Source organism: Vombatus ursinus, unplaced genomic scaffold, assembly GCF_900497805.2.
Source record: "Vombatus ursinus unplaced genomic scaffold, bare-nosed wombat genome assembly UNPS02015255.1, whole genome shotgun sequence".
NCBI lineage: Eukaryota > Metazoa > Chordata > Mammalia > Diprotodontia > Vombatidae > Vombatus > Vombatus ursinus.
This window is the reverse complement of record NW_020955033.1, coordinates 12,895,678-12,921,135: the sequence shown is the minus strand read 5'-3', so window position 1 is coordinate 12,921,135 and position 25,458 is coordinate 12,895,678. Positions and strand designations below refer to the sequence as shown.

Genomic DNA, 25,458 nt, shown 5'->3' with positions numbered 1-25,458 from the left:
GAGGGGGAGGTTGAGGTCACCCACTAGTATAGTTTTGCTGTCTATTTTTTCCTGTAACTCACTTAACTTGTTCTCTAAGAATTTGGATGCTATACAACTTTGTGCTTATATGTTTAGTGTTGATACTACTTCATTATCTATGGTACCTTTTTAGCAAGATGTAGTTTCCTACTTCATCTCTTTTAATTAGATCAATTTTTGCTTTTGCTTTGTCTGAGATCAGGATTACTATCTGACTTTTTTTTACTTCAGCTGAAATGTAATATATTGTGCTCCAGCCTTTTACCTTTACTCTGTGTATGTGTGTTTCTGCTTCAAATGTGTTTCTTGTAAACAACGTATTATAGGATTCTGGTTTTTAATCTACTGTGCTATCCATTTCTGTTTCATGGGAGAATTCATACCATTCACATTCACAATTGTGATTAATAACTGTATTTCCCTCCATCCTATTTTCTCTTGTTTATGCTTTCTCTCTTCCTCCTTTCCTTCCTCCCTCCCTCTTTTCCTCTCTCCCTCCTTCCTTCCCTCCCTCCCTCTCTTTCTCTCTCCCTCTCTCTCTCTCCCCCCATTACCTTCTCCCTTCCTCCTTTCACCTGTCCCTCCTCACCAGTACATTGCTTCTAACCACCACCTCCCTCAATCTGCCCTCCCTTCTATCACTCCCCCCTTTCTTTTCTCTTCCCCTCCTACTTTTCTATAGGGTAAGATAGATTTCTTTACCCAACTGAATGTGCTTGTTATTCTCTCTTTGATATAAATCCAATGAGAATAAGGTTCAAACAGTGCTCACCCCTCCCTTCTTTCCCTCTAGTGTAATAGGTCTTTTATGCCTCTTCATGTGATGTAATTTACCCCACTCTGCCTCCACCTTTCTTTTTCTTCCAGTACAATACTTTTTTAACCCCTTACTAAATTTTTTTATCATCACATCAATGTCAACTTTTATCTATACCTTCTGTCTAACTATACTGCCTATATATATATATATTATATATATATGTGTATAATACATATATACTCTAACTGCCCTAGTAAAGATACAGTTCTTAAGAGTTACAAGTATCATCTTCCCAAGTTGGGATGTAAACAGTTTAAGCTTATTAAATACCATTAAAAAGTTAACCCTAACCCTAACCCTAACCCTAACCCTAACCCTTTCTTGGTTTAACTTTTTATGCTTCTCTTGATTCTTGTATTTGAAGATCAAATTTTCTGTCCAGTTCTGATTTTTCCATCAGGAAAATTTGAAAGTCCCATATTTCATTGAATGTCTATTTTTTGCCCTGGAAGATTATGCTCAGTTTTTTTCCTGAGCAGTTGATTTTTTGTTGTAATCCAAACTCCTTTGACTTCCAGAACTTCATATTACAAACCCTCTGATCTTTTAATATAGGAGATGCTAAGTCCTGTGTAAGCCTGACTGTGGCTCCTTGATATTTGAATTTTTTCTTCCTGGCTTCTTGCAGTACTTTCTTGACCTGATAGCTCTGCAATTTGGTTACCATATTCCTTGGAGTTTTCATTTTGGGATCTCTTTCAGGAAATGTTCAGTGGATTCTTTCAATGACAATTTTATTCCCTGGTTCTATGATATCATGGCAGTTTTCCTTGATAATTTCTTGAAAGATGCTGTCCAGGCTCTTTTTTTGATTGTGGCATTCAGGTAATCCAATAATTCTTAAATTATCTCTCCTGGATCAATTTTTCAGGTCAGTTGTTTTTCCAATGAGGTCCTTTACATTTCCTTCTATTTTTTCATTCTTTTGATTTTGTTTGACTGATTCTTGATGTCTCATAGAGTCATTAGCTTCTACTTGTCTGATTCTAATTTTTAAGTAATTATTTTTCTTTGGTTAGCTTTTGTACTTCCTTTTCCATTTGGCCAATTGTATTTTTAAAGGAACTGTTTTCCTTCAGTGGATTTTCCCCCCATTTGGCCAATACTATTTTTAAAAGTTGTTTTCTTCAGTCAATTTTTGTTCTTTCTTTTCCAAGCTGTTGGCTCTTTTTTCATAATTCTCTTGCATAACTCTCATTTCTTTTACAATTTTTCTTCTGTCTCTCTTACCTGAATTTTAAAATCCTATCTGAGTTCTTCCAAGTGGATTTTTGGACTTGAGACCAATTCATATTCCCCTTTGAGGCTTCACATGTAGGCATTTTGACATTGCTGTCATCTTCTGAGTTTGTTTTTAGATCTTTCCTGTCACCACAGTAACTCTCTATGGTCAGGGTTCTTTTTTTTACTCATTTTTAAAAGTTGAGCTCTGCTCCTGGGATACAGGGGGCACTGCCCCACACTTCTTGCACTGGGGCCAGGGGCCTCAGCACTAGCTTTCTGTCCTAGGGCCTCTGGGGCTGGCAGCTTGCTCACAGTGCCATGGTGGCCTGGCTTAATTACACCTGTTGTATCCTGGGTTCCCAGGGCTGGCAATTTGCCTGCTGTGCTGGGGCTAGAGGTCTCACAGCTGGCCTACTGTACCACTAGTCTGCTGAGCTAGGACCACAGGGCTTCAGGTGCTGATTTGTGTTGTGGTTAAGAACCTCCTGCTGGTTTGCCTGTATGCCACCTGTGCTGGGCTCCACTCCCTTTTTACCCTAGTGAAGCAGACCTTTCCTGAAGTCTTTCTAAGTTATCTTGGACTAGAAAATTGTTTCACTCCATCTTTTTGTGGATTCTATCACTCCAGAATTCTTTTAGAGGCTTGATTTAACATTGTTTCTGAGGGAACCTGGGGAGATCTTGGGCAACTTTCTGACTTCTCTCTGCCATCTTGTCTCTCCTTCTATTTGTAGCCTTGTATTCTGAACTTAACGAAAAAACAAAACAAAACAAATTGAGCATTTCAGTTTATAAAGCAGAACACAAAATGGGATTTTATATGGAACCATTAATTTATATTTCATGCTGCTTGCCTTTCTAAAAAGTATATATTAAATTCAATGCCTTACATCCGAAACTTTCCTGTTTGTCTGTGCTTCCTTCTGTATATTCTCCTGTTCATCTCTCTGCATTTTAAAAAATGTTTCAATGGTCCTTCTCTTTTTTCTTTTCTTCTTTTCTTTTTTTGCCTTGGCATCATCATTGTTAATGATCTTCTTTCCTCCCCTAACCATTAAAAAGAGAAAAAGAAAACCAACCCTTCCAACAAATAAACAATTAATCAAAACAAATTCACAATATATCTATGTCAAACTATGTCTCTACACCTTTTGTTAGTAGGTGAACTGGGCAGTTTTCTTTCTTTTTCTTTATTTTTTTGGCAAGGCAATTGGGATTAAGTGACTTGCTCAGGGTCACACAGCTAGTGTTAAGTGTCTGAGGCCGGATTTGAACTCAAGTCCTCCTGACTCTAGGGCCAGTGCTGTATCTACTGCACCACCTAACTGCCCCCTACTATGATTTCTTGAAATACAGTGTCCAGGCTTTAAAAAATTATTCTCTTTGACCTTTTTTCCAGGTCAACCTTTTTATAAGAAATTTTAATTTTCTTTCTATTTTTAATCATCTTTTGATTTTGCTCTGCTACTTCTTGCTGCTTCCTGGAGTCACTGATATATTTCGTGTATTCTAGTTTTTAAGGAGTCTTTATGTATACACATAAACAGTTTACTACTTTTTCTTTTAGGGTATTTATTATTGTTCTACTTCATTCCTCTAGAACTTTCATTTCATCTTTAATCTCTTTCTTCATTTCTTTTATGTGTTCATGTGGTCATTGTGGAAAATGCACTTTACCTTTGAATCCCCGCATGCAGTTGTTATGGAGATACTCTCTTCTTGTAGTGTGGATTTGGGGGTACCTCTGGATCTATAATACTTTTTTTGGTAGTCTATGTCTTCTTCTATTTACTCATCTTCCTAGCCTTAGTTCCTGAACTGGCCAGGGCCAGAGCCATACCCCTGCCTCCTGCTCTGTTTTTAGTTGGGATAGTCCACCCTGGTTGATATCAATCTCTTTCACCTGGGTTCTTGTCCTGATCTCCATGTCCAGGTAGTGTGTCTATTTTAATGCACACACACACTATAGATAGTAGGTTTTAGGTTTTCATTTATCTTTGAGGTTCAGAACCCTGGATCTTCATGGTCTTCTTTGGTATCTCAGGACAGAGTGCTAGAAATTTTGGAACCTGGGCACTTGCTTGATCCAGTCAGAATGCTACAAGACCCACACTTATCACTGCAATTTACTTCCCAGATCTATACTATAGATTTTCTACCATTCTTGGGCTTTCTTGTGGGAACTCTGCTCTCTTCCTCTTAATGGTTATAGTTGCTAATGCATCTGTGAATATCTATTTGCAGACAAATGGTTATTGTTTAACCACGCCAAATAATCATGCCTTTTAGCATCATCTCCAGAAGTGGTATAGCCTTTGAATTTAATGCCAGTCATCACCCAATACCACAATGTCAGTCATTTACCTCTTTGCGCCTTGTTTTGTTTTGTTTTGTTTTTGGTGCTATTCTTCAATAAGAAATAGACATATTGACAAAGAGACTTTTTCCATAGGTGCCAGCTGTGGCACAATCACATTCTGCCATGAGCATTTGCATTCAGAAAACTTTCACTAATTGAATTTCTTCCTCTGTATCTCTTCTCTCAATTATTTTACTGTTAATAATCCAGATTGTGGATTATTGGGGCTCTTAATTGCTTCTGTTTCTTTCTACCCATCTTCCTTTCACCAACTTTGTTGTTTGTCAGTCCCTTCCGTAGTGCAGGAGCAGGAGCAGGGAGATGAGGTAAAGCTGGAATTGATCAATTCTGCCTGGCAAAAGGTTGAGGTGGGAAGTAATTTGAAAGTAATGATTGAATTGAAGCTTAGAGATCTGGAGAGCACACCTGGGTTCCCACATTAGTAATCTTACCACTTTATGTCTTGTTTTTTAGGCGCTTTTCTTTAGTAGGCAATAATGATGCTGGCCAGCAGCCACTTTCCATAGGATCCCACTGTGACAGAATAGCTTTAGTTCAACATGAGCTCCTACATGCCCTGGGGTTCTGGCATGAACAGTCCCGTTCAGATCGAGAGGACAATATTATAGTAATGAGGGACAGAATTTTGCCAGGTATGGTTTCCTTGCTTTTTTTTCCCTTTTCATATAAGAGAGTTCAGAACTAGAAGCAGGAGGGGAGGTGTCTCTTTTCAATCATTAGTGGGTAAACAAGCTTTATTAAGCACTTTTTTGTACCAAACACTAGCAATACAAAGAAAATTTAAAAAGTATGGCACCTGTCCTCACAGAGTTCACATTCTAATGGGAAAGACAACATGCAAACAACTATTTACATAAAAAGGTATATACAATGTAAATGGAAGATTCTGTTAGAAGGTATTAGAAAGGGGGAAAGGCCAGTTATAGGCCAGAAGGCTGAGATAAGAAGGGTGAGCATTTCAGGCTTGGGGGATAGCCAGTGAAAAGGAGCAGAGTCAGGAGTTAGAGGGTGTGTGTGGAATAAAGAAAAAGAAGACTGTAACTGTAGTAAGGGGACAGGTTGTCAAGAACTTTAAATGTCAAACAAAGGATTTTATATTTGACCCTGAGGTAATTGGAAGCTGGATAAATAGACATGGGAATCATCTGTTTAGAGATAATTATTGAACTCATATGGGATGAAGGGATCACCAAGCTAGATAACATAGAGGGAGAAGAGAAGAAGGCCAAGACCAAACCTCTGGGAGACACTCACAATTGGTGGTCATTATTTGAACGATATTCTGGCAGTGGAGAACAGGAAGGAGCAGTCAGACAGCCAGGAGTAGAGCCAAGAGAGAGCAGTGTCATGAAATCTCAGAGAGGAAGAAATATCAAGGAGGAGAAGATGCTTAACAGCATCAGAGGCTTTGAAGAAGTTAAGAAGGATGAGGACTGAGGGAAAAAGCCATTGGATTTGGTAATGAAGATGAACTTGTCAACTGACTAATGGAGGGAATAGCTTTAGTTTGATGATGAGGTCAAAAACCAGACTGAGAGAGTTAAGAAGAAAGTGGGAAGAAATGGGAACAGAATTTATAAGAATTTAATTACAAAAAGAGATATAGAAGAGATGTCTGATATAGTGAGGGTGGTTGGATCAAGTAAGGGTGAGGCATAGAAATACTTGTAGGTAGCAAGAAGTAGCCATTGGACAGGGAAAAGTCAAAAGTAATTGAGACAGTGGAAATTTAGGACCAATCTTTTTGACAGCTGTGAAGAGGGATAAAGAAATGAATCTCAAAGTGTTTAATAGATTTATTTAATGTCACATAGCCAACTAGCCAATGGTAGAGCCAGAATTTGAAACTAATTATGACACTTTCCATTAATTATGCTGCCTTCCATATATAGCTAGCATCTTAATATAATATTTACTATAGTATACTATATTTTAAATGTAAATATTATATATAATGTAATTATACTATATACATTGTAACTATTAACTAAGTAAATAATTTAATGGGATTATACTATGTGGCAATGTTCTTGTCTTTCTTGGTTAGCTGGCAGGGGCAACTGTTCTAGTGGGTAACAGAGAACAAAGACCAGCATTCTAAAGAATATGCTCAATAAGGGCATACTTTAATCTGGAGGCTGGTGATAGGATTCTCCTTCCCTTGTTTCTATGGAATCTTTTCCCCACTTGATGTGGATGTTACATGAGTTATGAATGTCATGACATCTTCATAAAAATATTTAGAATCTGATTAAGAAATTAATAAAAAATTCACATTAGACTTTAACTTGAGATTAACAAACCACTTTTTAGAGAATTTAAGATGTGAAACAACCTGATTCATCTCTAAATGTGGATAATTTAAAATATATTTGTATGGTACTAAAGTCTTCAATGCTTCTCTGTGATGTGGTGGTCACTCTGAAGTCTTGACGCTGTGCCAATGGATTGCAAGTTCTGGGAGACTCACTGACTTTTAAGCTAGACAATTCTTCCCCCCCCCTTTTCTAATGGTTAAGTTGTATTTTTCTCTTTTTTATCATTTGATTTTATTAACATTTATTTTTATTTTGAATTCCAAATCTCTTCCTCCAGCCCCCCCAATTGAAAAGATAAGCAGTATGATACCCATTATACATGTAATATCATGCAAAACATATTTCTATTTTTCCATGTTGCAAAAAAATCAAGTGGAATAAGTTGCAAAAAAGTCTGCCTCAATTACCACTCAGAATTTATCCATTTCCTCTCTGGAGGTGGGTTAATATTTTTCATCATGAGTCTTTCGGAGTTGTGGATCATTGTATTAATCAGAATAATTGAGTCTTTAACAGTTAATTATCATCATAATATAACTTACTGTATACAGCAATTTCCTGGTTCTGCTCACTTTATTATTATGCATCAGTTCATATATGTCTTTCCAGGTGTTTTTTTAAACTATCTTTTTTTTATCATTTCTTAGAGTACAATAGTATTCCATCACAATCATATACCCATTTTTTTTGCCACCACAAAAAGGGCTGCTATCGGTATTTTTGTACATAAAGATTCTTTTCTTTTTTCTTGATCTCTTTGGGATGCAGTCCTGGTAGTGATATTTTTGGGTCAAAAAGTATACACAGTTTGGGGCAGCTAGGAGGTGCAGTGAATAGAGCACCAGCCCTGAAGTCAGGAGGACCTGCGTTCAAATCCAGCCTCAGACCAAACACTTGACACTTACTAGCTGTGTGACCCTGGGCAAGTCACTTAACTCCAATTGACTAAAAAAACACCCCAAAAAAAAACAACACAAAAAGTATACACAGTTTAAAGTCCTTTGGGTTTAGCTCCAAACTGTTCTCCAGAATATTTGGTCCAGTTCACAATCCCAGCGGTACATTGGTGGACATATCTTTTCCACATTCCCTTCAGAATTTGTCATTTTCATTTTTTATCATGTTAGTCAATCTGATTGCTATGAAACAATATCTCAGAGTTGTTTTGCTGTGTATGTCTATAATTATTGGTGATTTAGAGCGTTTTTAATATTAGTATTGATAGCTTTGATATCTCCTTCTGAAAAAGGCCTATTCATATCTTTGATTATTTATCAATTGGGGAATGGCTCCTATTTTTATAAATTTATCTCAATTCACTCCATATTTGAGGAATAAGACCTTTATCCAATAAGCTTGCTGTAAAATTTTTTTATGTTTCCTATAATTTCATCCTAATTTTGGATGAATTTATTTTGTTTTGCTAAAATCTGTTAACTTCTTACAGTTGCAATGATCCATTTTACCTCCCATGATCCTCTCTATCACTTGTTTGGTCATAAACTCTTTCCTCAATTTCCTTATTCATAGATCTGACAGTTAATTTTTTCCACTCTCTCCTTCTTTGCTTGTGATATCCCTCTTTATATTTAAATCATGTGTCAAATTTGACCTCATGTATGACTCATGTATGGAGTGAGATGGTTTTCTATGCCTAGTTTCTGCCAGACTGTTTTCCAGTTTTCCTGGCAGTTTTTGTCAAATAGTGAATTCTGGCTCCCAAAACTTGGATCTTTGTTCATTTACCTGTGTATATTATGTACCTAATATGTTCCACTGATTAACTACTCTATTTTTTTAGCCAGTACAAGATTGTTTCGATGATTACTGCTTTGTAAATATATTTTGAGATCTAGTACTGCTAAGCTGCCTTCCTTCACATTTTTTTACCACTGATTCTTTTTATATTCTTGACCTTTTGTTCTTCCAGATGAATTTTGTTATTATTTTTTCTGGATCTATAAAATTATTTTTTGGTAGTTTGAGTGGTATGTTTTTGAATAAGTAAATCGATTTGGGTAGAATTATAATTTTTGTTATATTTCTTCAGCCTACCCATGAGCAGTTAATAATTTTCCTATTGTTTAAATGTGTCTTTGTTAAGTGAAAATGACTCTACCCTCAAGAACTTTATGTTCTAATCTATGCTTCTAAAGTCCTTCATTCAATGTAATTTTTATTGCATTGCGATCTGCAAAGTGTGCATATATATTTTTGCTTTTCAGCATTTATTTGTGAGGCTTTTATGCCTTAATACACAGTCAACTTTTGTGGAGGTGCTATGAACAACTGAGAAAAATGTACACTCCTTTTTATTCCCACTCAACATTATTGAGAGATCCATCATATCTATCTTTTCTAAAATTCTATTAATCTCCTTAACTTCCTTCTTATTTGCGTGGTTTGTCTTTTGTTCTCAAAGAGAACCATGACATCAGGAAGATAATACCATGACCTGCTGGTGAATTGGCTTTAAGTGAGGAAGGACTCTCCCTCCTCTCCCTTTGTACCACCTGGTGCAAAATCACCAGCCTCACGTTCTCCTTCGGAGCCAACTGGGTCCAGTGACCAGATATAGATCAGAATAACTGGAGATGGTTCAGGATACAGTGGGAGACCTCAGCCTTTTTAAGCTAAAGTCTTTCTGAGTTCTCACTTTGACTGAGGCAACACCCATTTAGTGATTAGGGCTGTTTAAAAAGTGAGCCAAGGGACAGTCCCTTTAATAAAAAAAAAATCAAACTGGGAGGGGAAGACCCTCTGTCTTCTGGCCAAAAGAGAAACAATTACTATTTATATTCACTCTGATTTATCTAGTTCTAAGAGGGGAAAGTTGAGGTTTCCCACTACTATATTTTACTCTCTACTTCCTCCTATAACTCTTACCTTTTCCTTCAAGAACTTGGATGCTATGCCATTTGGTGGATGTATGTTTTGTATTTATATTACTTCATTGTCTATGGTATCTTTTAGCAAAATGTAGTTTTCTTGATTATGTCTTTTAATTTGGTCTCTTTTTGCTTTTTTTAGTCTGAAATCATGAGTGGTAACTTGTCTTTTTTTGCTTCAGCTAAAGCATAATGAATTCTGCTACAACTCCTTATATTAATTTTGTATGTGTCTTTCTGTTTCAAGTAAGTTTATTGTAAATAACCTACAGTTGGATTCAGGTTTCTAATTCATTGTGCTTTTTGCTTCCATTTTATGGGTCAGTCTATTCCATTCACATTCACAGTTATGAGTACTAAGTGTGCATTTCCTTCTATCCTATTTTCTTCATCATCATCATCATTATCTTCTTCTTCTTCTCTCTTTTAACCCTACTCTCCCCCAACACCATTTTCTCTTATCTCTTTTCCCTTCTATTTCCCCGTTGGGTAATGTGGATTTCTACACCCTACTGACTTTCTGTGTGAATATATTCACAATAGATGCGAATGTATGTATATTATATATGTTACATATATGTATATGTATTCTTTTTCTTTTAACAAGTTCAGATGAAAGTGAGGTTCAAGTGTTGCCAGGTTCTTTCTCCTGCTTTTCGCTCTCCATTGTAAAAACTCTTCCTTAAACACATCTTTTATGGGAGATAAATTCCCTCATTCTTCTCTTTTTCCGCTTCTCTCAATACATCCCTTTCAAAACCTTCCATTTTTTTTTAGATCATCCCCAAACCAAAGACTTAAACCCATGCCTTTTGTCCAAGTAGATGCCTTTCTAACTGCCTAATGATCATAGAGTTCTTGGGGGTTACAGGCATCATCTTCCCATTTTGGAATATAAATAGTTTGTTTATTAATTTTCTCATGATTTCTCACTCATTTACATTTTTTTTGCATCCCTCTTGAGTCTTGTGTTTGAATGTCAAACATTCTATTCAACTCTGGTATTTTCATCAAGAATACCTGGAAGTTCTCAATTTCATTAAATGCCCACTTTCCCCATAATATAAGTATTATACTTAGTTTTGTTGAAGAGGTTATTTTTTCCAAAATATGTTTTATTAAATATTTCCCAATTACAGGTAAAAACATTCATATTTAAGAATTTTAAGTTCCAAATTTTTTTCCTCTTCCTTGCCCTCTCTTCCTTGACAAGGCAAGCAATTTGATATCAATTATACATGTGAAGTCCTGCAAAACACATTTCCATATTCGCCATCTTGCAAAAGAAAACACAGACAAAAAATAAAATATGAAAAATAAAGTTGAAAAGTATGCTTCAATCTGTATTCAGAATTCATCGGTTCTCTCTATGGAGATGAAGAATATTTTTCATCATAAGTCCTAGGAATTGTCTTGGATGATTGTCTTGATCATAATAGCTAAGTCATTCAGAGTTGATCTTTGTATAATATTGCTGTTACTACATACAATGTTCTTCTGATTCTGTTCACTTCATGTTACATGAGTTCATATAAGACTTTCCAGGTTCTTCTGAAAATATCCTGCTCATGATTTCCTATACCACAATAGTATTCCATCACAATCATATACCATCACTTGTTCAACCATTCCCTAATTGATGGACATTACCTCAATTTCTAATTCTTTGTCACCACAAAAAGAGCTACTATAAATATTTTGTCCATATAGGTCCTTTTCCATTTTTTAAAATCTCTTTAGGATATAGACCTAGTAGTGATAATTCTGGGTCAAAAGGCATGCATTGTTTTATAGCCTTTGGGCATTGTTCCAAATTGTTCTCCAGAATGGTTGAATCAGTTTACAACCCCATTAATGGTGCATAGTATGTCAATTTTCCCACATCTCCTACAACATTTGTCATTTTCCTTTTCTATCATATTAGCCAATCTGATATATTTGGGGTGGTAACTCTGAATTGTTTAAATCTGCATTTCTCTGATCAATAGTTTTTTCATATGTCTATAGATAGCATTGATTACTTCATCTGAAAACTACCTGTTCATATGTGTTGACCATTTATCAATTGGTGAATGGCCCTCATTTTTATAAATTTGACTGAGTTCTCTATATATTTGAGAATTACAGCCTTTGTCAGAGAAAATTGCTCTAATTTTTTCAGCATACAGTTATGATTACTAATCATGTTTTTATCTCCATTCTGTTTCCCCTGTTTATTCTACACTCTCTCTTTTTTCACTCTATCCTTCTCAAAAGAGTTTTGCTTTTGACTATAGCCTTCCCCAATCCACCCTCCCTTCTATCATCCTCCCTTCTTCTATTCTTTTCCCCTCCTACTTTCATTTAGGGTAAGACAGATTCCCTACCCAACTGTGCGTGTATGTTATTCCCTCTTTGAGTCAATTCCAATGAAAGGAAGGTTCAAGCACTTCCCCTATGTCTCCCATCTTCCCCTCTACTATAAAAGCTCTTTCACATCTCTTTTATGTGAGATGATTTACCACATTCTCCCTCTTCCTTTCCCTTTGTTCCCAGTGCATTCCTCTTTCTCACTCTTTAATTTTATTTTTTTAGATGTCATCCCATCATATTCAACTCACACTGTCTACCTACACTCCTTCTATCTGCCCTAATAATGAGGAAGTTCCCATGTAGGAATGTTAATGGTTTAACCTTATTAAATCTCTTGTGATTTCTCTTTCCTATTTACCTTTTTATTCTTTTCTTGAGTCTTGTATTTGAAAGTAACATTTTCTCTTTGGTTCTACTCTTTTCATCAGGAATGCTTGAGAGCCCTCTATTTCACTGAATATCCATCTTTTCCCCTGAAATAGTATACTCAGTTTTGCTCAGCGGGTGATTCTTGGTTGTAATCCTAGCTTCTTTACTCTCTGGAATATCATATTCCAAATCCTGCAATCCTTTAATGTTGAAGCTGCTAAATATTGTGTTATTCTGATTGTAGCTCCATGATATTTGAATTATTTCTTTCTGGCTGCTTGCAATATTTTCTCCTTGACCTGAGAATTCTGGACTTTGGCTATAATATTCCTGGGAGTTTTCATTTTTAGTTCTCTCTCAGGAGGTAATTAGTGGATTCTTTCAATGTCTATATATTATCCTCTGTTTTAGAATATCAGGGCAGTTTTCCATTATAATTTCTTGAAAGATGATATCTGGGTGATTTTTTTTGATCTTAGCTTTCAGGTAGCCCAATAAAACTGATCTTATCTAGATCTATTTTCTAGGACAATTGTTTTTCCAATAAAATATCTCATATTTTCTTCTATTTCTCCTTTCTTTTGAGTTTGTTTCATTGTTTTTTGATGTCTTATGGAATCATTAACTTCCACTTGCCCAATTTTTAAGGAATTATTTTCTTCAGTGAGCATTTGTACCTTCTTCTCCATTTGCCCCATTCCAGTTTTAAAAGATTTCTTTTCTTCAGTCAATATTTGTACATCTTTTTCCATTTGGTCAATTCTGCTTTTTTATGGGGTGGGGAAGGCAATTGAGGTTAAGTGACTTCTCTAGAGTCAAACAGCTAGTAATGTCTTAGGCCAGATTTGAACTCAGGTACTCCTGACTTCAGAGCTGGTGCTTTATCCACTATACCACCTAGCTCCCCTGCCAATTCTGTTTTTTAAGTTCTCAAACCAAGCTGTTGACTCTTTTTTTTCCTTTCTTTCTTTCTTTTTCTTTCTTCTTTCCTTTTTTTTGGTGAGGCAATCAGGGTTAAGTGACTTGTCCAGGATCACACAGCTAGTAAATGTCAAGTGTCTGAGGCCGGATTTGGACTCAGGTCCTCCTGACTCCAAGGCTGGAGCTCTATCCACTGCACCACCTAGCTGCACCTGTTGACTCTTTTTAATTTTTTTCTTTCATCATTCTCATTTCCCTCCCATTTTTCTTCTACTATTTTTATTTGATTTTAAAAATCCTTTTCAGCTTTTTCAGCAATTCTTTTTGGTCCTAAGTTCAATTCAGATTTTTCTTTGAGGCTTTGGATATAGCAGTTTTGAGTTTGTTATCTTCGTCTGAGTTTGTGTTTTGATCTTTCTTATCACTATAGTAATTTTCTATGGTTATATATATATTTTGTGTTGTTTGCTCATTCTTCCAGTTTATTTCTTGACTTTTAGCTTTATGTTAAAGTTGGACCCTGCTCCTGAGGTAGAAAGGCACTGTCCCAAGCTTCAGGTTTTGTGTACTGCTGTTTTCAGAACTAATTGTGGGGGTCTGTAAGTTTTCAGTTCTCCAAGGTGGTATGATCTAAGGAGAGATGAGGTCACTGCTCTCCTGGTCTGTGCTCTGGTCTGTGAGCAACCTCAATCAATATTTTCCACCCTGGAACTGTGACCAGGGTCCCCACTGCACTCCAGTTGTAAGATCTCGTATGCTGGTACCCCTTCTCACTCTAGGACTGTGATGCAGGACTGTGACCTAGCTATTCAGATGGTTAATGTAAGAGAGTCCTGCAACTAGTGTCAGCAAAAGGACCCCTATAATCTATTTTTGACTAGTTACCTGACCCCCTTATTATCTGTAGGCTGAGAACTCCAGAAACCTCTACTGCCAATTCAGTTGCCCCCAAGGCCTGGTGCTGGCTTGCTGAGGTGCAGCCTGCTATTGTCTTGCTGGGGCATTGCCTATAATGGATTGCACTCCAGTTTCACCTAGGTGTGACAGACCTTTCCTTCCAACTTCTAGGTTGTCTTGGGCTGGAAAATTGCTTCACATTATCCTTTTGTGTGTTCTGCTGCTTCAGAATTTGTTTTGGGGTGTTATTTTAAAGTTGCTTGGAGAGGAATTTTGGAGAGCTTAGGCAAGTCCCTGCCTTTTCTCTGCCTTCCTCTTATTTGCTTCTAAAAGTATTTTTTTACTCCTCTTAAAAATATTTCTTCAGCTCCTATAGCAATTCTTGTTAGGTTTGTGTCCAATCGGAATTCTCTTTCAGAATTTGATTGCAGATGTTTTCATATTAATGTCTTCAGAGTTTCTGTTTTGAACTTCCTTTTCACCATAATAGTTATGATTAGTTTTTCTTTGTTTCTTTCTTTTCTTCCCTCTTTCCTTTTCTTCCTTCTTTCCTTCTTTCCTTCCTTCCTTCCTTCCTTCCTTCCTTCCTTCCTTCCTTCCTTCCTTCCTTCCTTCCTTCCTTCTTTCCTTCCTTCCTTCACCATAATGAAAATTAGAATTAAATCTTTATTGTTGCAACATAGTGTTGTAGGTAGGAAGTTTGGAGCAGTGGGTTTGAAGTCAGAAAACCAAGAGCCAGGTCATGGCTCTGCATTTATCAGCCATGTCACTTTGGGCAAGCCAATTGCCCCAGTTCTTCCCCTATATAATAGAAGTACTATTTTTACTAGTCTCGTCAGAGATTTATTATGAGGAAGGCTGTGTAAACTATAAATCACCACATAACTATGAGCTATTATTAGATCATGATTATTGGAATGAGATTTAATTGGCCCCTCCTGGTGAGAAGATTCTCCCTATCAAGGTAGCTTGATGCCTGCTTTATAATTTATATTCTTAGAGTGGTGCCTTAGGGTGCTGAGAGACTAAATGATTTGTCTAGAGTAACTCCCATTAGACTTGAGATCAGGAAATGTTTTTTCCCCCTTTCTTCATGTCCTTAGTGCTTAGCACAGTATCTGGCATGTAGGAGGTGCTTTATAGCAATCAATGTTGGTTGAATGACTGACTAACTAACACAAGCCTTATGGGTCAGAATTGGACTTGACCATTGATACTTCTGATTTCCAAACCTGCCCTCTAGCCACTATACCACATTGACTCCTTTAAACACTATGTGGCTACAAGGAGGGCTCAATGGCATTCTTCTTCTAAATAGGTCTTCTTCCTGATCTGGAAATATATCTGATCCTTTGTGCGATATGGATTTAGAATTGCCCTTGGAAATGTCAATTTGTTATTAGAGTTTATCTTCCAAACAAGTTTCAGAAGGACTGCTACAGAACCAGAAATAGGTATATTTGACATATCAAAAACTGTTTTCAGATAGTACCTGGAGGACAATGAGATGTACAAATTCCTAAGGAGGAGAGATGGAAGAAGCTGGACTATTGATTAGCCAGCTCAATAATTTGAGGAAGATAGAAAGAAGTAGGCATTGACTATCCCTTACCATTTCCAAGTTAGGGCAGCTTTTCCAACCTTTACTTTCTATGTTGGTTATGTGAGCTGGCATTATCAGAGCTCCTCAGGGCACTCAACTTACTGCCCAAGACTTGCTGATTTCCATTTCCCACTCAATGCCTTCCTTATTACTCAAATGAATTATTCGTTGAACGAAAAACAGGTTACCTCCTGACTAGAGAATCATTCAATGATTTTTGCGTTCTGTAGCTTCTTCCATAACCTTTATGGATTCATGTGATTTTGAACTGGAAAATATCTGCGGCATGATTCAAGGCTCAGAAGATAATGGTGACTGGCAAAGGGTTTCTCAGGTGCCTGGTGGGCCTGACACTGATCAATCAAATCTGGATAAGTGCAAACGTAACAACCAAAGTTGGCTCTTACATAGTTTGCTTTCTTCAGCAGACCTCTTAGCATTTATCTTTAGCTTAGTTATGCCCTAGGATTATAGATTTAGAGCTGCTAGGGACTTTAGAGGGCATCTAGTCTAACCTCTTCATTTTACAGATGAGGAAATCAATATTCACAGAGTTTAAGTGGCATGTCCAGGGTCACACAGGTAGCCAGTGCCAGAGGCTTGATGGGAACCCAGATCTTCTCGATTTCCAGTCTAGGAAGTTTATCTCCTACACCAGGCTGGTGCCCTAATGGAAGAAGCTAAATGATGTCTAAAGACAGAATAGAGTCTTATTTCTAAGCTCTATGAGTCTTATCAGACTTATTATCAAGTTTTAAATTCATATTAAGAGCAATTTTGGAATTTGACTTGTTACTGCAGCAAATTAAAATGATTAAAGTCTTCTCCCTTACCTTCCTGCAAGTGCAATTGAGATTGGCTAGTAGTGAGGTAGAAAGAACAGTGATTCTGGCTTAGTAGAGCTCTGGGTTTGAATCCCACTTGGGATTTTATTTCCAATATGTCTCTTAACCTCCTCAATTCTCAGTTTCCCATGGAGGGTGGATTTTTAGCTCTAGATTTTTGGTGTGCAGTTCAGATGCTAAGCTTCCAACTTGAGGAGAGATGGCTTAAATGTGTGTGTGTGTGTGTGTGTGTATGTATGTGTGTGTGTGTGTGTGTGTGTGTGTGTGTGTATGTGTGTGTGTGCATGCAGGCAGGAATTTAGAAAGGTGTAGGTGGCTGTGGATTCTTTCTGTTCCCCAGGAATTCCACTCATAATAGGTGAGTGGGAAAGAAGGGACAAGGTAGGAGAAAGGGAAGGAGACAAGGTCTCAAGCCCTCTTTATATTCAGGACGAATCAGATCTTGTAGTTAGTTGTCTGCCTGCCTACTTAGGTTGGCAATCTGCATCAAGCAATGTCCCAGTTTGAAGGGAGTATCTGAGAATGGATGGGTGGCAGAGAGAATTTTTATACTGCTCTTTACAGTTCCACAGGGCACCTCACTAGACTCTTTAGAGCCAGAAGAAGAGACTCTCTCTCTCTCTCTCTCTCTCTCTCTCTCTCTCCCTCCCCCTCTCTCTCTCTCTCCCTCCTGTATAATTTTTCTTCCTTGAAAATTCTGCACTTCTCAGGTGATCCAAGCAAGGGAAAAACCTTTGCAGACGACATCTCATTTATTCTAACTGCTACACACTTCCTTTGCAGTTTGGTTTGGGCTAAAGTGATCTTAAAACACCACATTGCTAGCAACAAACATGTAAAACCAGATACTAAAACTTAGAGCTGTTACACTAGTTTGAATGGTCAGGTCAGGACACTAAGAGAGACAGAATCCTAGACTTAGAGGTTTAGAACTGGAAGGGATCTGAGATGCCATCTTATTCAACCCCTTCATTGTACAGTTGAGTAAATTGTGGTGCAGGGGAGATAAGTGATTTACTGAAGGTTAACAGGGGCAGTGTCAAAAGAGGAATTTGAATCTGTGTCCTCTGGTTATTGAGACAATGTTCTTTCCAATATAAGTCTTTCCATTGGAGTCTAACGAAATAGGCCTTGGGAACTCCCTTTCTTAATTTTGTCATGGAATGATTTTTGGGTAGGTGAGGGAAAATATGATAAGTGAAAGGTAAGATTGCTCTTGTGTTCAGGGGATGGGGAAACAGGAAGGTTAAGGAAGAAGAGGGCAGACAGAAATAGGTATCTGAATTAATTTTTATTCTTTTCCTTGAGCTTGAGAGTTATTACTTATAACCAGATAATTTGTTAGGATATTTTGTTCTTTCTACAAACATATTGTCTTTCTCATCAAATGTGAACTCCTAGAGGACAAGGACCATATTTTATTTGTCTCAGTGTTCACTTTGAACATAGGGGCTGCTAAACAAAAATCAATGAAGAAACCCATAAGTACCTAGTTAAGAAGCAAATAACCCACTCTGACCAGCCCCATGATCTTCCTGAGGCAAATTTTACTCAGAAAGTTGAGTAAAAAGAATTATAGTGATAGAATATTAGAGCAGTAAGGAACTTTGAGAGCATCTAATCTAAATTTTATACTTTTATAAATCTGAGGATTTTGACAAATGAGAAAGTTGAGGCTCAGAAAAGTGAAACAATTCATGAAATTTGAACTGTCTGGACTGGATTATCCACTAGGGAAACTGAGGCAGGCATTTCACTGAGCATGGAGCAATGATTCCTAAAGGCCCCACATCCTTCATCTGCTACATTTCTCCATTGGCACCTAAGGATGGAACTCAAGGGAGGCGGCATAGTGTATTTGGGACACGTCCTACCTGAAATCAAAGGACGTAGGTTCAAATTCTGTCTTTGTCTTTGGAAATCACTTAACCCTACTGTGCCTAATTTTCCTCATGTGTAAAATGAAGAGGCCAGACTAGATGGCATGTGAGGTACCTTTCAACTTTGCCTCTTGATGTTTTTTGGTGCCCTCTTTTCTTAATAATTCAAATACATAGTTACCTAAACCAGGTGGGGTGGTGGATAGCAAGACCTCAGTTCAAATCTGGCCTCAGTTGCTTACTATCTGTGTGGCACTAGGCAAGTTACTTCAAAAACAAACAAACAAAAAAAAAACAAAACAACAACAACAACAAAACAAACAACAAAAAACAAAACAAAAAAAACCCCTCACATTGCTCATTTGTAAAATAAAGATGATGATAGCACCTGCCTCCCAGGGTTGCTGTGAGGACCAAGTCAGAGAGCTGTAAAATTCTTGGCTCAGTGCACAGATCACAGAAAGCACGATATAAATGTTAGCTATTATTATTTTCCTCATTGGCTAGTAAGACACAAGAATTCAGGAAGATTGCCAATTGGGGCAGGCTATCAAAGGGCCTTATTTTCTTCACCATCACTATTTCTGTAATCCTCAGAACAGCGGTGCATTTAGATTTCCTGAGAGGCTTGAATTAACCCTAGTATATGCAGTTGTGGAAACTACGCGTTAATTGTTCTAATGAGCCCCTCTTCTCATTTGGTCTCCCTTCTTCCTTTCTCCTATTCCTGATGGGTGTGTTCTTAGGGGCACATTCCATAGAGCACCTGTGTTCTTGCTGTGGTAGGAGTGGGAGTGAATGTGTGCAGATTTGGAAGGATTTTCAACTTGGAGCCAAATTTTTAGTGTAGATGTTCATGCTTCAGAAATCACCAAATATGCAAATCAATACCTAATTTTTTGTTGTTTTTGAATGTAATGATTGTGTTGAATGTGATTGTTAAAAGTGATGGAGAAAATGATAATGTAGATTAAACATAAAAATCTGTCATGCATACAGATAGACCCCTCCCAAGAAATCCAGTTGTTAAATATTTACCAGCATACCCCTGAACCTGCTCCATTCTACCTGGCTGCCTTAACGGGGTTTGAAATGACATAATGGTGTTTGGTTGTTTCATTTTTCCCATGCCTCATTTTCTCCTTTTGCCAAATGTGGTTAGGCTTGGAACCATGAAAAACCAGATTGATTCACTATTGTAAATGTGTTTTTTTTTTTTCTTTAGATGTATGTGGCCAACTAATATTTCACTTAGCATTGACTCAGTGAGCTAATTTTTCAAGTCCTGACTGTAGCTTAGGTTATAGTACACACACACACACACACACACACACACACACACACACACACACACATCATAAGCTTATCATGGTTTCATATATTAATACTAAGAACACTAATCTGTGAAATTTCCCTTCTGGAACCAAGATCTTCAAGTCTCAAGTCTCTTCTTTGTCCTCTCCCAGGCTGTGGTTTCTTTATGTACTTCAACAGCAGCTCTGTGAAAGTTGGGGAAAAGGCAATCCTGCAAAGCCGAGTATTTTACCCCAAGAGAAAGTTTCAGTGCTTGCAGTTCTGTCACTACAATAGTGGTAACAAAGATGACCAGCTCAAGATCTACATCAGGGAGTATACCTCAGAAAATGGTAATGGCTCTCTTACTCTGGTGGATGAAGTGAAAGGTATGATATTTCATCCTGGGGAATGAATTAAGGTTCACATTGGGCTGAAAACTTCTATATCTCTTTGCTTGCCTTCATAGAACTTGTCAGAGGCCTTTTGTCTTTATAATGCTTAGCCTTTGGTCTTCTTATGGTTTGTGATGTGCATGGGATTTTTAGCTGGAGGGGACCCCAGCATACATCTGGTCCAAGACTTTCTGTTTTTATTTTGTCTTTCCTATGTGACTGTGGACGAGTAATTTAACCTCTGTATGCTTTAGTTTTCTTTTTTTCTAAAATGGGAAGAATAATAACACCTTTCTCGCAGGATTGCTATGAGGATCAAATGAGATTTTTGCAAAGTGCTTTACAAATCTTAAATCATTACATAATTTCTAGCTATTATCAGTAGTAGTTCTCATATTCTTATGAGTAGCACAGGGCTAAAACTTGATCCCAGAATACGGCTGCCTGTCTTGCTCTATAATCCTAGGAAAGTTGTCTGGGGAGGGAGTTACGGCATCAGTTACTGAAAAATTCTTAGGGGGAAGCTAGGTGTCGCAGTGGATAGAGCACCAGTCCTGAAGTGAGGAGGACCTGAGTTCAAATCCAACCTCAGACCAAACACTTGACACTTACTAGCTGTGTGGCCCTGGGCAAGTCACTTAACCCCAATTGCCTGAAAAAAAGAAAGAAAGAAAGAAAAATTCTCAGACATCCCATCAGGTCTTGTGATCTGGCATAATATTAGAAAGTAAAATGTTTAAATTGGAGGGTGGATGGAACTATGTTATAGAAACTTATTGACTTATGACCTAACATTTAGTCGTGGAAGCTATGAACTGTTTTTGTTCATTAGTAATTGGCCCAGTAATTGACTTTAAAAAGCCAGTATTTCTCTTCCATTACAGATGCACCCATTGGGAACTGGCAACTGCATTATGTACCATTGACAGTTACCACCAATGGTACTGAAAGAACTCGAGGTGTTGGCACATCAGCTGGTGGTCTCTCCATTGGTGACATCAACCTTTCAGAAACACACTGTCCTCATCACATTTGGAAGATAAGCAATTTCATGCAACTCATTAGCTCAAGGAGAATCATTTTTAGCCCTCCATTTTATTCTCCTACAGGCTACACCTTTCACATTCGGTTGGAGCTAAACAATCGGAAGCATATAGGGATATTTTTCTCCCTGATCTCTAGAACCAATGATGAAAAATTGCAGTGGTCATGTCCATGGCAACAAGCCACAATGGCACTATTGGATCAAAATCCTGATATTCATCTCCGTATGTCCAACCAGAGGAGTGTTACTACAGATCCATTTAAAAAAATCTGGTTTGTCAATTTTTTTCTTTATTCCTGACACAATATGTCTTTTCACTGGAAAGCTGGGGAGGGAGGGAAGGGAAAAGAAGGAAGAGAAAAAGGATGAAAATGGAGCTAGATTGCTTATCATTTAATAGTGACCACCAATGGGTCTGGTATAGGATTCCATAGTCTTTGGAAAAGGAGAGCAGTAAAAGCTCCAATAGAGAAACTTGGAATGAGAAGCTTGGCCACATAAAAAGTATGGGCTGATTCAAAGGATAATCCTTTCCCCCAAATAATTCTCAGCCTCTGACTTATGTCCCACTCCTGTTCTTTGTGCTACCCAACTACCCTGGTTACACCATGATGGTGGTTATGATAGTGGTATTATTCAATTCTTGAATAGGAGAGAACTTCCTAATAAAAGATTGCTGAATGAATGAACAGCTTAAGCAGGTTCAACAGGTGAAACAGTGACATTGAAAAAATAGGAATAAATTATAATGACTCAATGAAAAGTTCTTAAAGATTGGTCTATACTGTGACTATCATGTCCGTTTTCTAGTTCCTGAAAAGGAACAGTATTTAGGAATTGAACTTCTTACTTTATGATTTTTTTTACTGTACACTGTAGGGGCTTGGTAAGGAGAAAAGAAGAGTGTTTCCCAAAGAATTATTGTGAGCCTGAATTTTGAAATTTATTGTGAAAAGGTTGAACTTCTGAAATAGAGCATATAAGAAACATGGTAACCTTAGAGGGAGATAAATGTGCAGAACCCACATGTAGAAGTCTCCCTCACCATAGATAGCCAGCCAGACAGACTTGTTGTTGTTTTGTTCTTCATTGTCAAAGAGGGCCAATAACATCAGGAGGTTGATGTCTTGACTTGAAAATGAATTGGATTTAAGTAAGGGAGAATGGTGCAAAGCCTCACTCTCTCCTCCAGAGTCTTTCCGAGTCCAGTGCTAACACATAGGTCAGGATGACTGGCAACAGCATCAGATGCAGTGGAAGACCTTGGCCTTTTTAACCTAAGGTCTTTCCCAGGTCTCAGTTTGTCTGAGGCAACACCCATTCAGTGATTAAAAGATATGTAAGAATTGAGGCAAAAGATGGCCTAGTTTGCTTTCTCAAAAGAATCAGTCTGGGAGGGGAAGACCCTCAAGATTTCTGGCCAGAACAGAAACAATTGCTATTTACACTCACTCTGAGCCATCAGAATCTAAACAATGACCAAATGGGGCTTTGACTGGGACCTATTATTGGCCAGTCAGTGAGAACCAGAGTGATTTGGGTTTAAAGGCATAGTCAAGTGTCTCCATTTATATAATAAAGCCCAATGGACTTTATCAAAGCCTGGTTTTTCAGAGCTATATTTCAAGAAATCATAAATGAAAACTACATAAGACAAAAGAGTTAATTATCCAGTTTTTCAGGAAAAAAAACCAATGCTAGAATAAATAAGTAGGGAAGAAAAAAAATCTAGCCCTCAAGCTCCAACATATCTTGAGAAGGATAAGTGATCAAAATTTATATTCCTTTGGACAGAGCACCCACATGTAAGTGTGTGACTCCTCAGACAAAGGGAGAAGAAGAAGGAAAGAAGAAAGAAAGAAAGGAAGGAACCAAGGAAGTAAGGAAAGAGCAGCATTGCCCAACTGGAAGTGGCCAGTGGAGTCCTCAGTGGGGCAGCTACTACTACTCACAGATTGTTGTTTGTCCTTTGTTCTTGAAAAGGACCAATGACATCAGGAGAGTGATACCTTGACTTGCAAGTGAATTGGATTTAAGTGAGGCAAGGCTGTGCAAAGTCACCAGTTTCACTCTTTCTTCGAGTCATTTGAGGTCCAGTGGCAAGACATATGTCAGAAAGACTGGTGATGGCCCAGATGCAGTGAAGACCTTGACCTTTTAAGCTAAGGTCTTAAATAGAAAGATAGAGAGATAGATAAATAGATAGAAAGATAGATAGACAGATAGATGTATAAGTAGGCAGATAGAGCACATAAGCACTTATATGTACCAAGCATGGTAGGAAGAGCTGGGGATACAAATGCAAGCAAACAAGAAAGTCCTCACTGCCAAGAGCTTCCATTCCAATGGAAATGACAGTACTGAATAGGAACTACAGCACGGTGTGGGGAGAAGAAAGTATACCAGGCAGACAAGATGACTGAGGAGGAAGTAAAGAAGTTTGGAGAGATAGCAGAGACAGGAGTGAAGTGAGCATGGCTCAGGCCCCTCTGGAAATGATGTCCTGAAGTCATTCTTTGGAAATCATTCTTTCTCAAATTACATTGAAGAATTACCTGGAGATATTGAGTTGTGACATTCTGTCAGAAAACAGCACCTCCCTCAAACTCCTCCCATGAGCCTTTGCTACGTAGCCCTGGACTCTGAGTACAGGGCAAGATGACAGGGTCAGCTGACAGTCTAAGCAGAATGAGCCGTCTGTAGAGCCACAGAGAAAAGAATGGAACTGTCTTCCATGGAGTCAGTATTGATTCCTCTGTGATTTCCTCAACCCATTTTGCTAAGGAACTAAAATGGTAATATTTGGTTCAGAACGTAAGGCATAATAGAAACAACATTCTCTGTAAGATCCTGGGTAAATTATATTATCTTTCTGGGCCTCAGTTTCCCCATTCTTAGAATGAAGGGGTCGGAAGACACCTTCTCTAAGATCCCTTCTGGTTCTAAATATAGTAGCTTCTGATCCAATACTGTATAATATAGTGCAAGCATTCCATGCTTTAGGAATAGAGGTGGTTCTGGTGCAATTTGAAAAATATCTAGCCGGAACAAAGCCATAAGTCAAACAGTTACCTCTTTTTTGAGCATCTGAGTGTATTTCAGTAATTCCTTCAGCCAGTTCAGAAACAAGCATATAAGTAGGAAATAGCCTCTTTTCTTCTCTTCAGCAGACTCCATAGGAATCGCTGGGCTCTCTGGTTTGTTTGTTTTTTTTTCATTTTTGAATATCTTGGGGAAGATGGAAGTAGCACAGGCAGAATTGTGAAGTTAAGCAAAGTTTATCTTCTGAATAATCTCTCCCTCCTTTCTCTCTCTCCAGAGCCCCTTTTGGGCCTCTCCTAATGTTCTATGATTGCCCTTGGCTGACTTGGGTCCCCTACTTCCAGGCCTCATTGACATGCTGTACTTCTTTCTTGATGTGAGATTCCTTCAAGACTTTATTTCCCAGCAAATGACATTCAATTAATCTAACTAATTTAACTAAATATATTAAAGTAATCTCTATTAATGTGTTGCTCTATCCAGATACAATATGCTCTTAATGCATTTAAAATGAACAAGAAAATCTCTAAAAATTCCAATGGTGGGAATTACAACAGGTCTGTGAAACAGATATTTAGGGTTAGGATTTTTGTCACTTTTCCAGTTACACCACACTGGTGATCATTGGGCCTCTGTCTACTATGTATTCCTTTAGCATTAAGAATGCAATAACAAGCTTCACAGACCTGGAAGAGAAAGTATCCCTGGATATAAACACCACGTATTCGCATGTCATGCTTATACCATTGTACCATGGCTTGTTTGTTCCAATCTCACGAAAACCTGACCTTACTGGACATGACCCATAAATATAAAGTGCTTTTTCAGGTAATGGAAATCAAACCTTTTTTTGGGACAAGCCCTCCAAAGTAGGAGTGATGGCAACATTCCCCAATGGAACATCATATAGCAGAGGTTGGGGATATGGAACCAGAGCCTATATAACCCACCAAAGGACGTGAAACAGAGATTTTATCAAAGGAGATACTGTTTACATCCTTCTGACTGTGGAAGGTATGTCAACACAAGGTGACTTTCCTGTACAGAATGCTTTTCTTTTTCTTTTTAAGTAAATTTATTTATTTTAAAAATTCATAAAATTTTTTTTTGAGTTTCATGTTCTTTCCTTCCCTCTCATCCCTCCCACATCCAGTGTAAAAGCAAG

At 37.8% G+C, this 25,458-nt stretch overlaps 1 protein-coding gene across 1 annotated transcript in view; it reads left to right on the top strand.

Annotated features, from left to right (window-relative positions):
* LOC114031744 (meprin A subunit beta-like) overlaps positions 1-25,458 on the top strand; it is a 57,565-nt gene that overhangs the window by 18,111 nt on the left and 13,996 nt on the right. Inside the window, 5 exon segments of the mRNA XM_027846878.1 lie at positions 4,899-5,077; positions 16,024-16,176; positions 19,985-20,200; positions 21,091-21,523; positions 25,111-25,307. Coding sequence (XP_027702679.1) covers positions 4,899-5,077; positions 16,024-16,176; positions 19,985-20,200; positions 21,091-21,523; positions 25,111-25,307 — 1,178 coding nt within the window.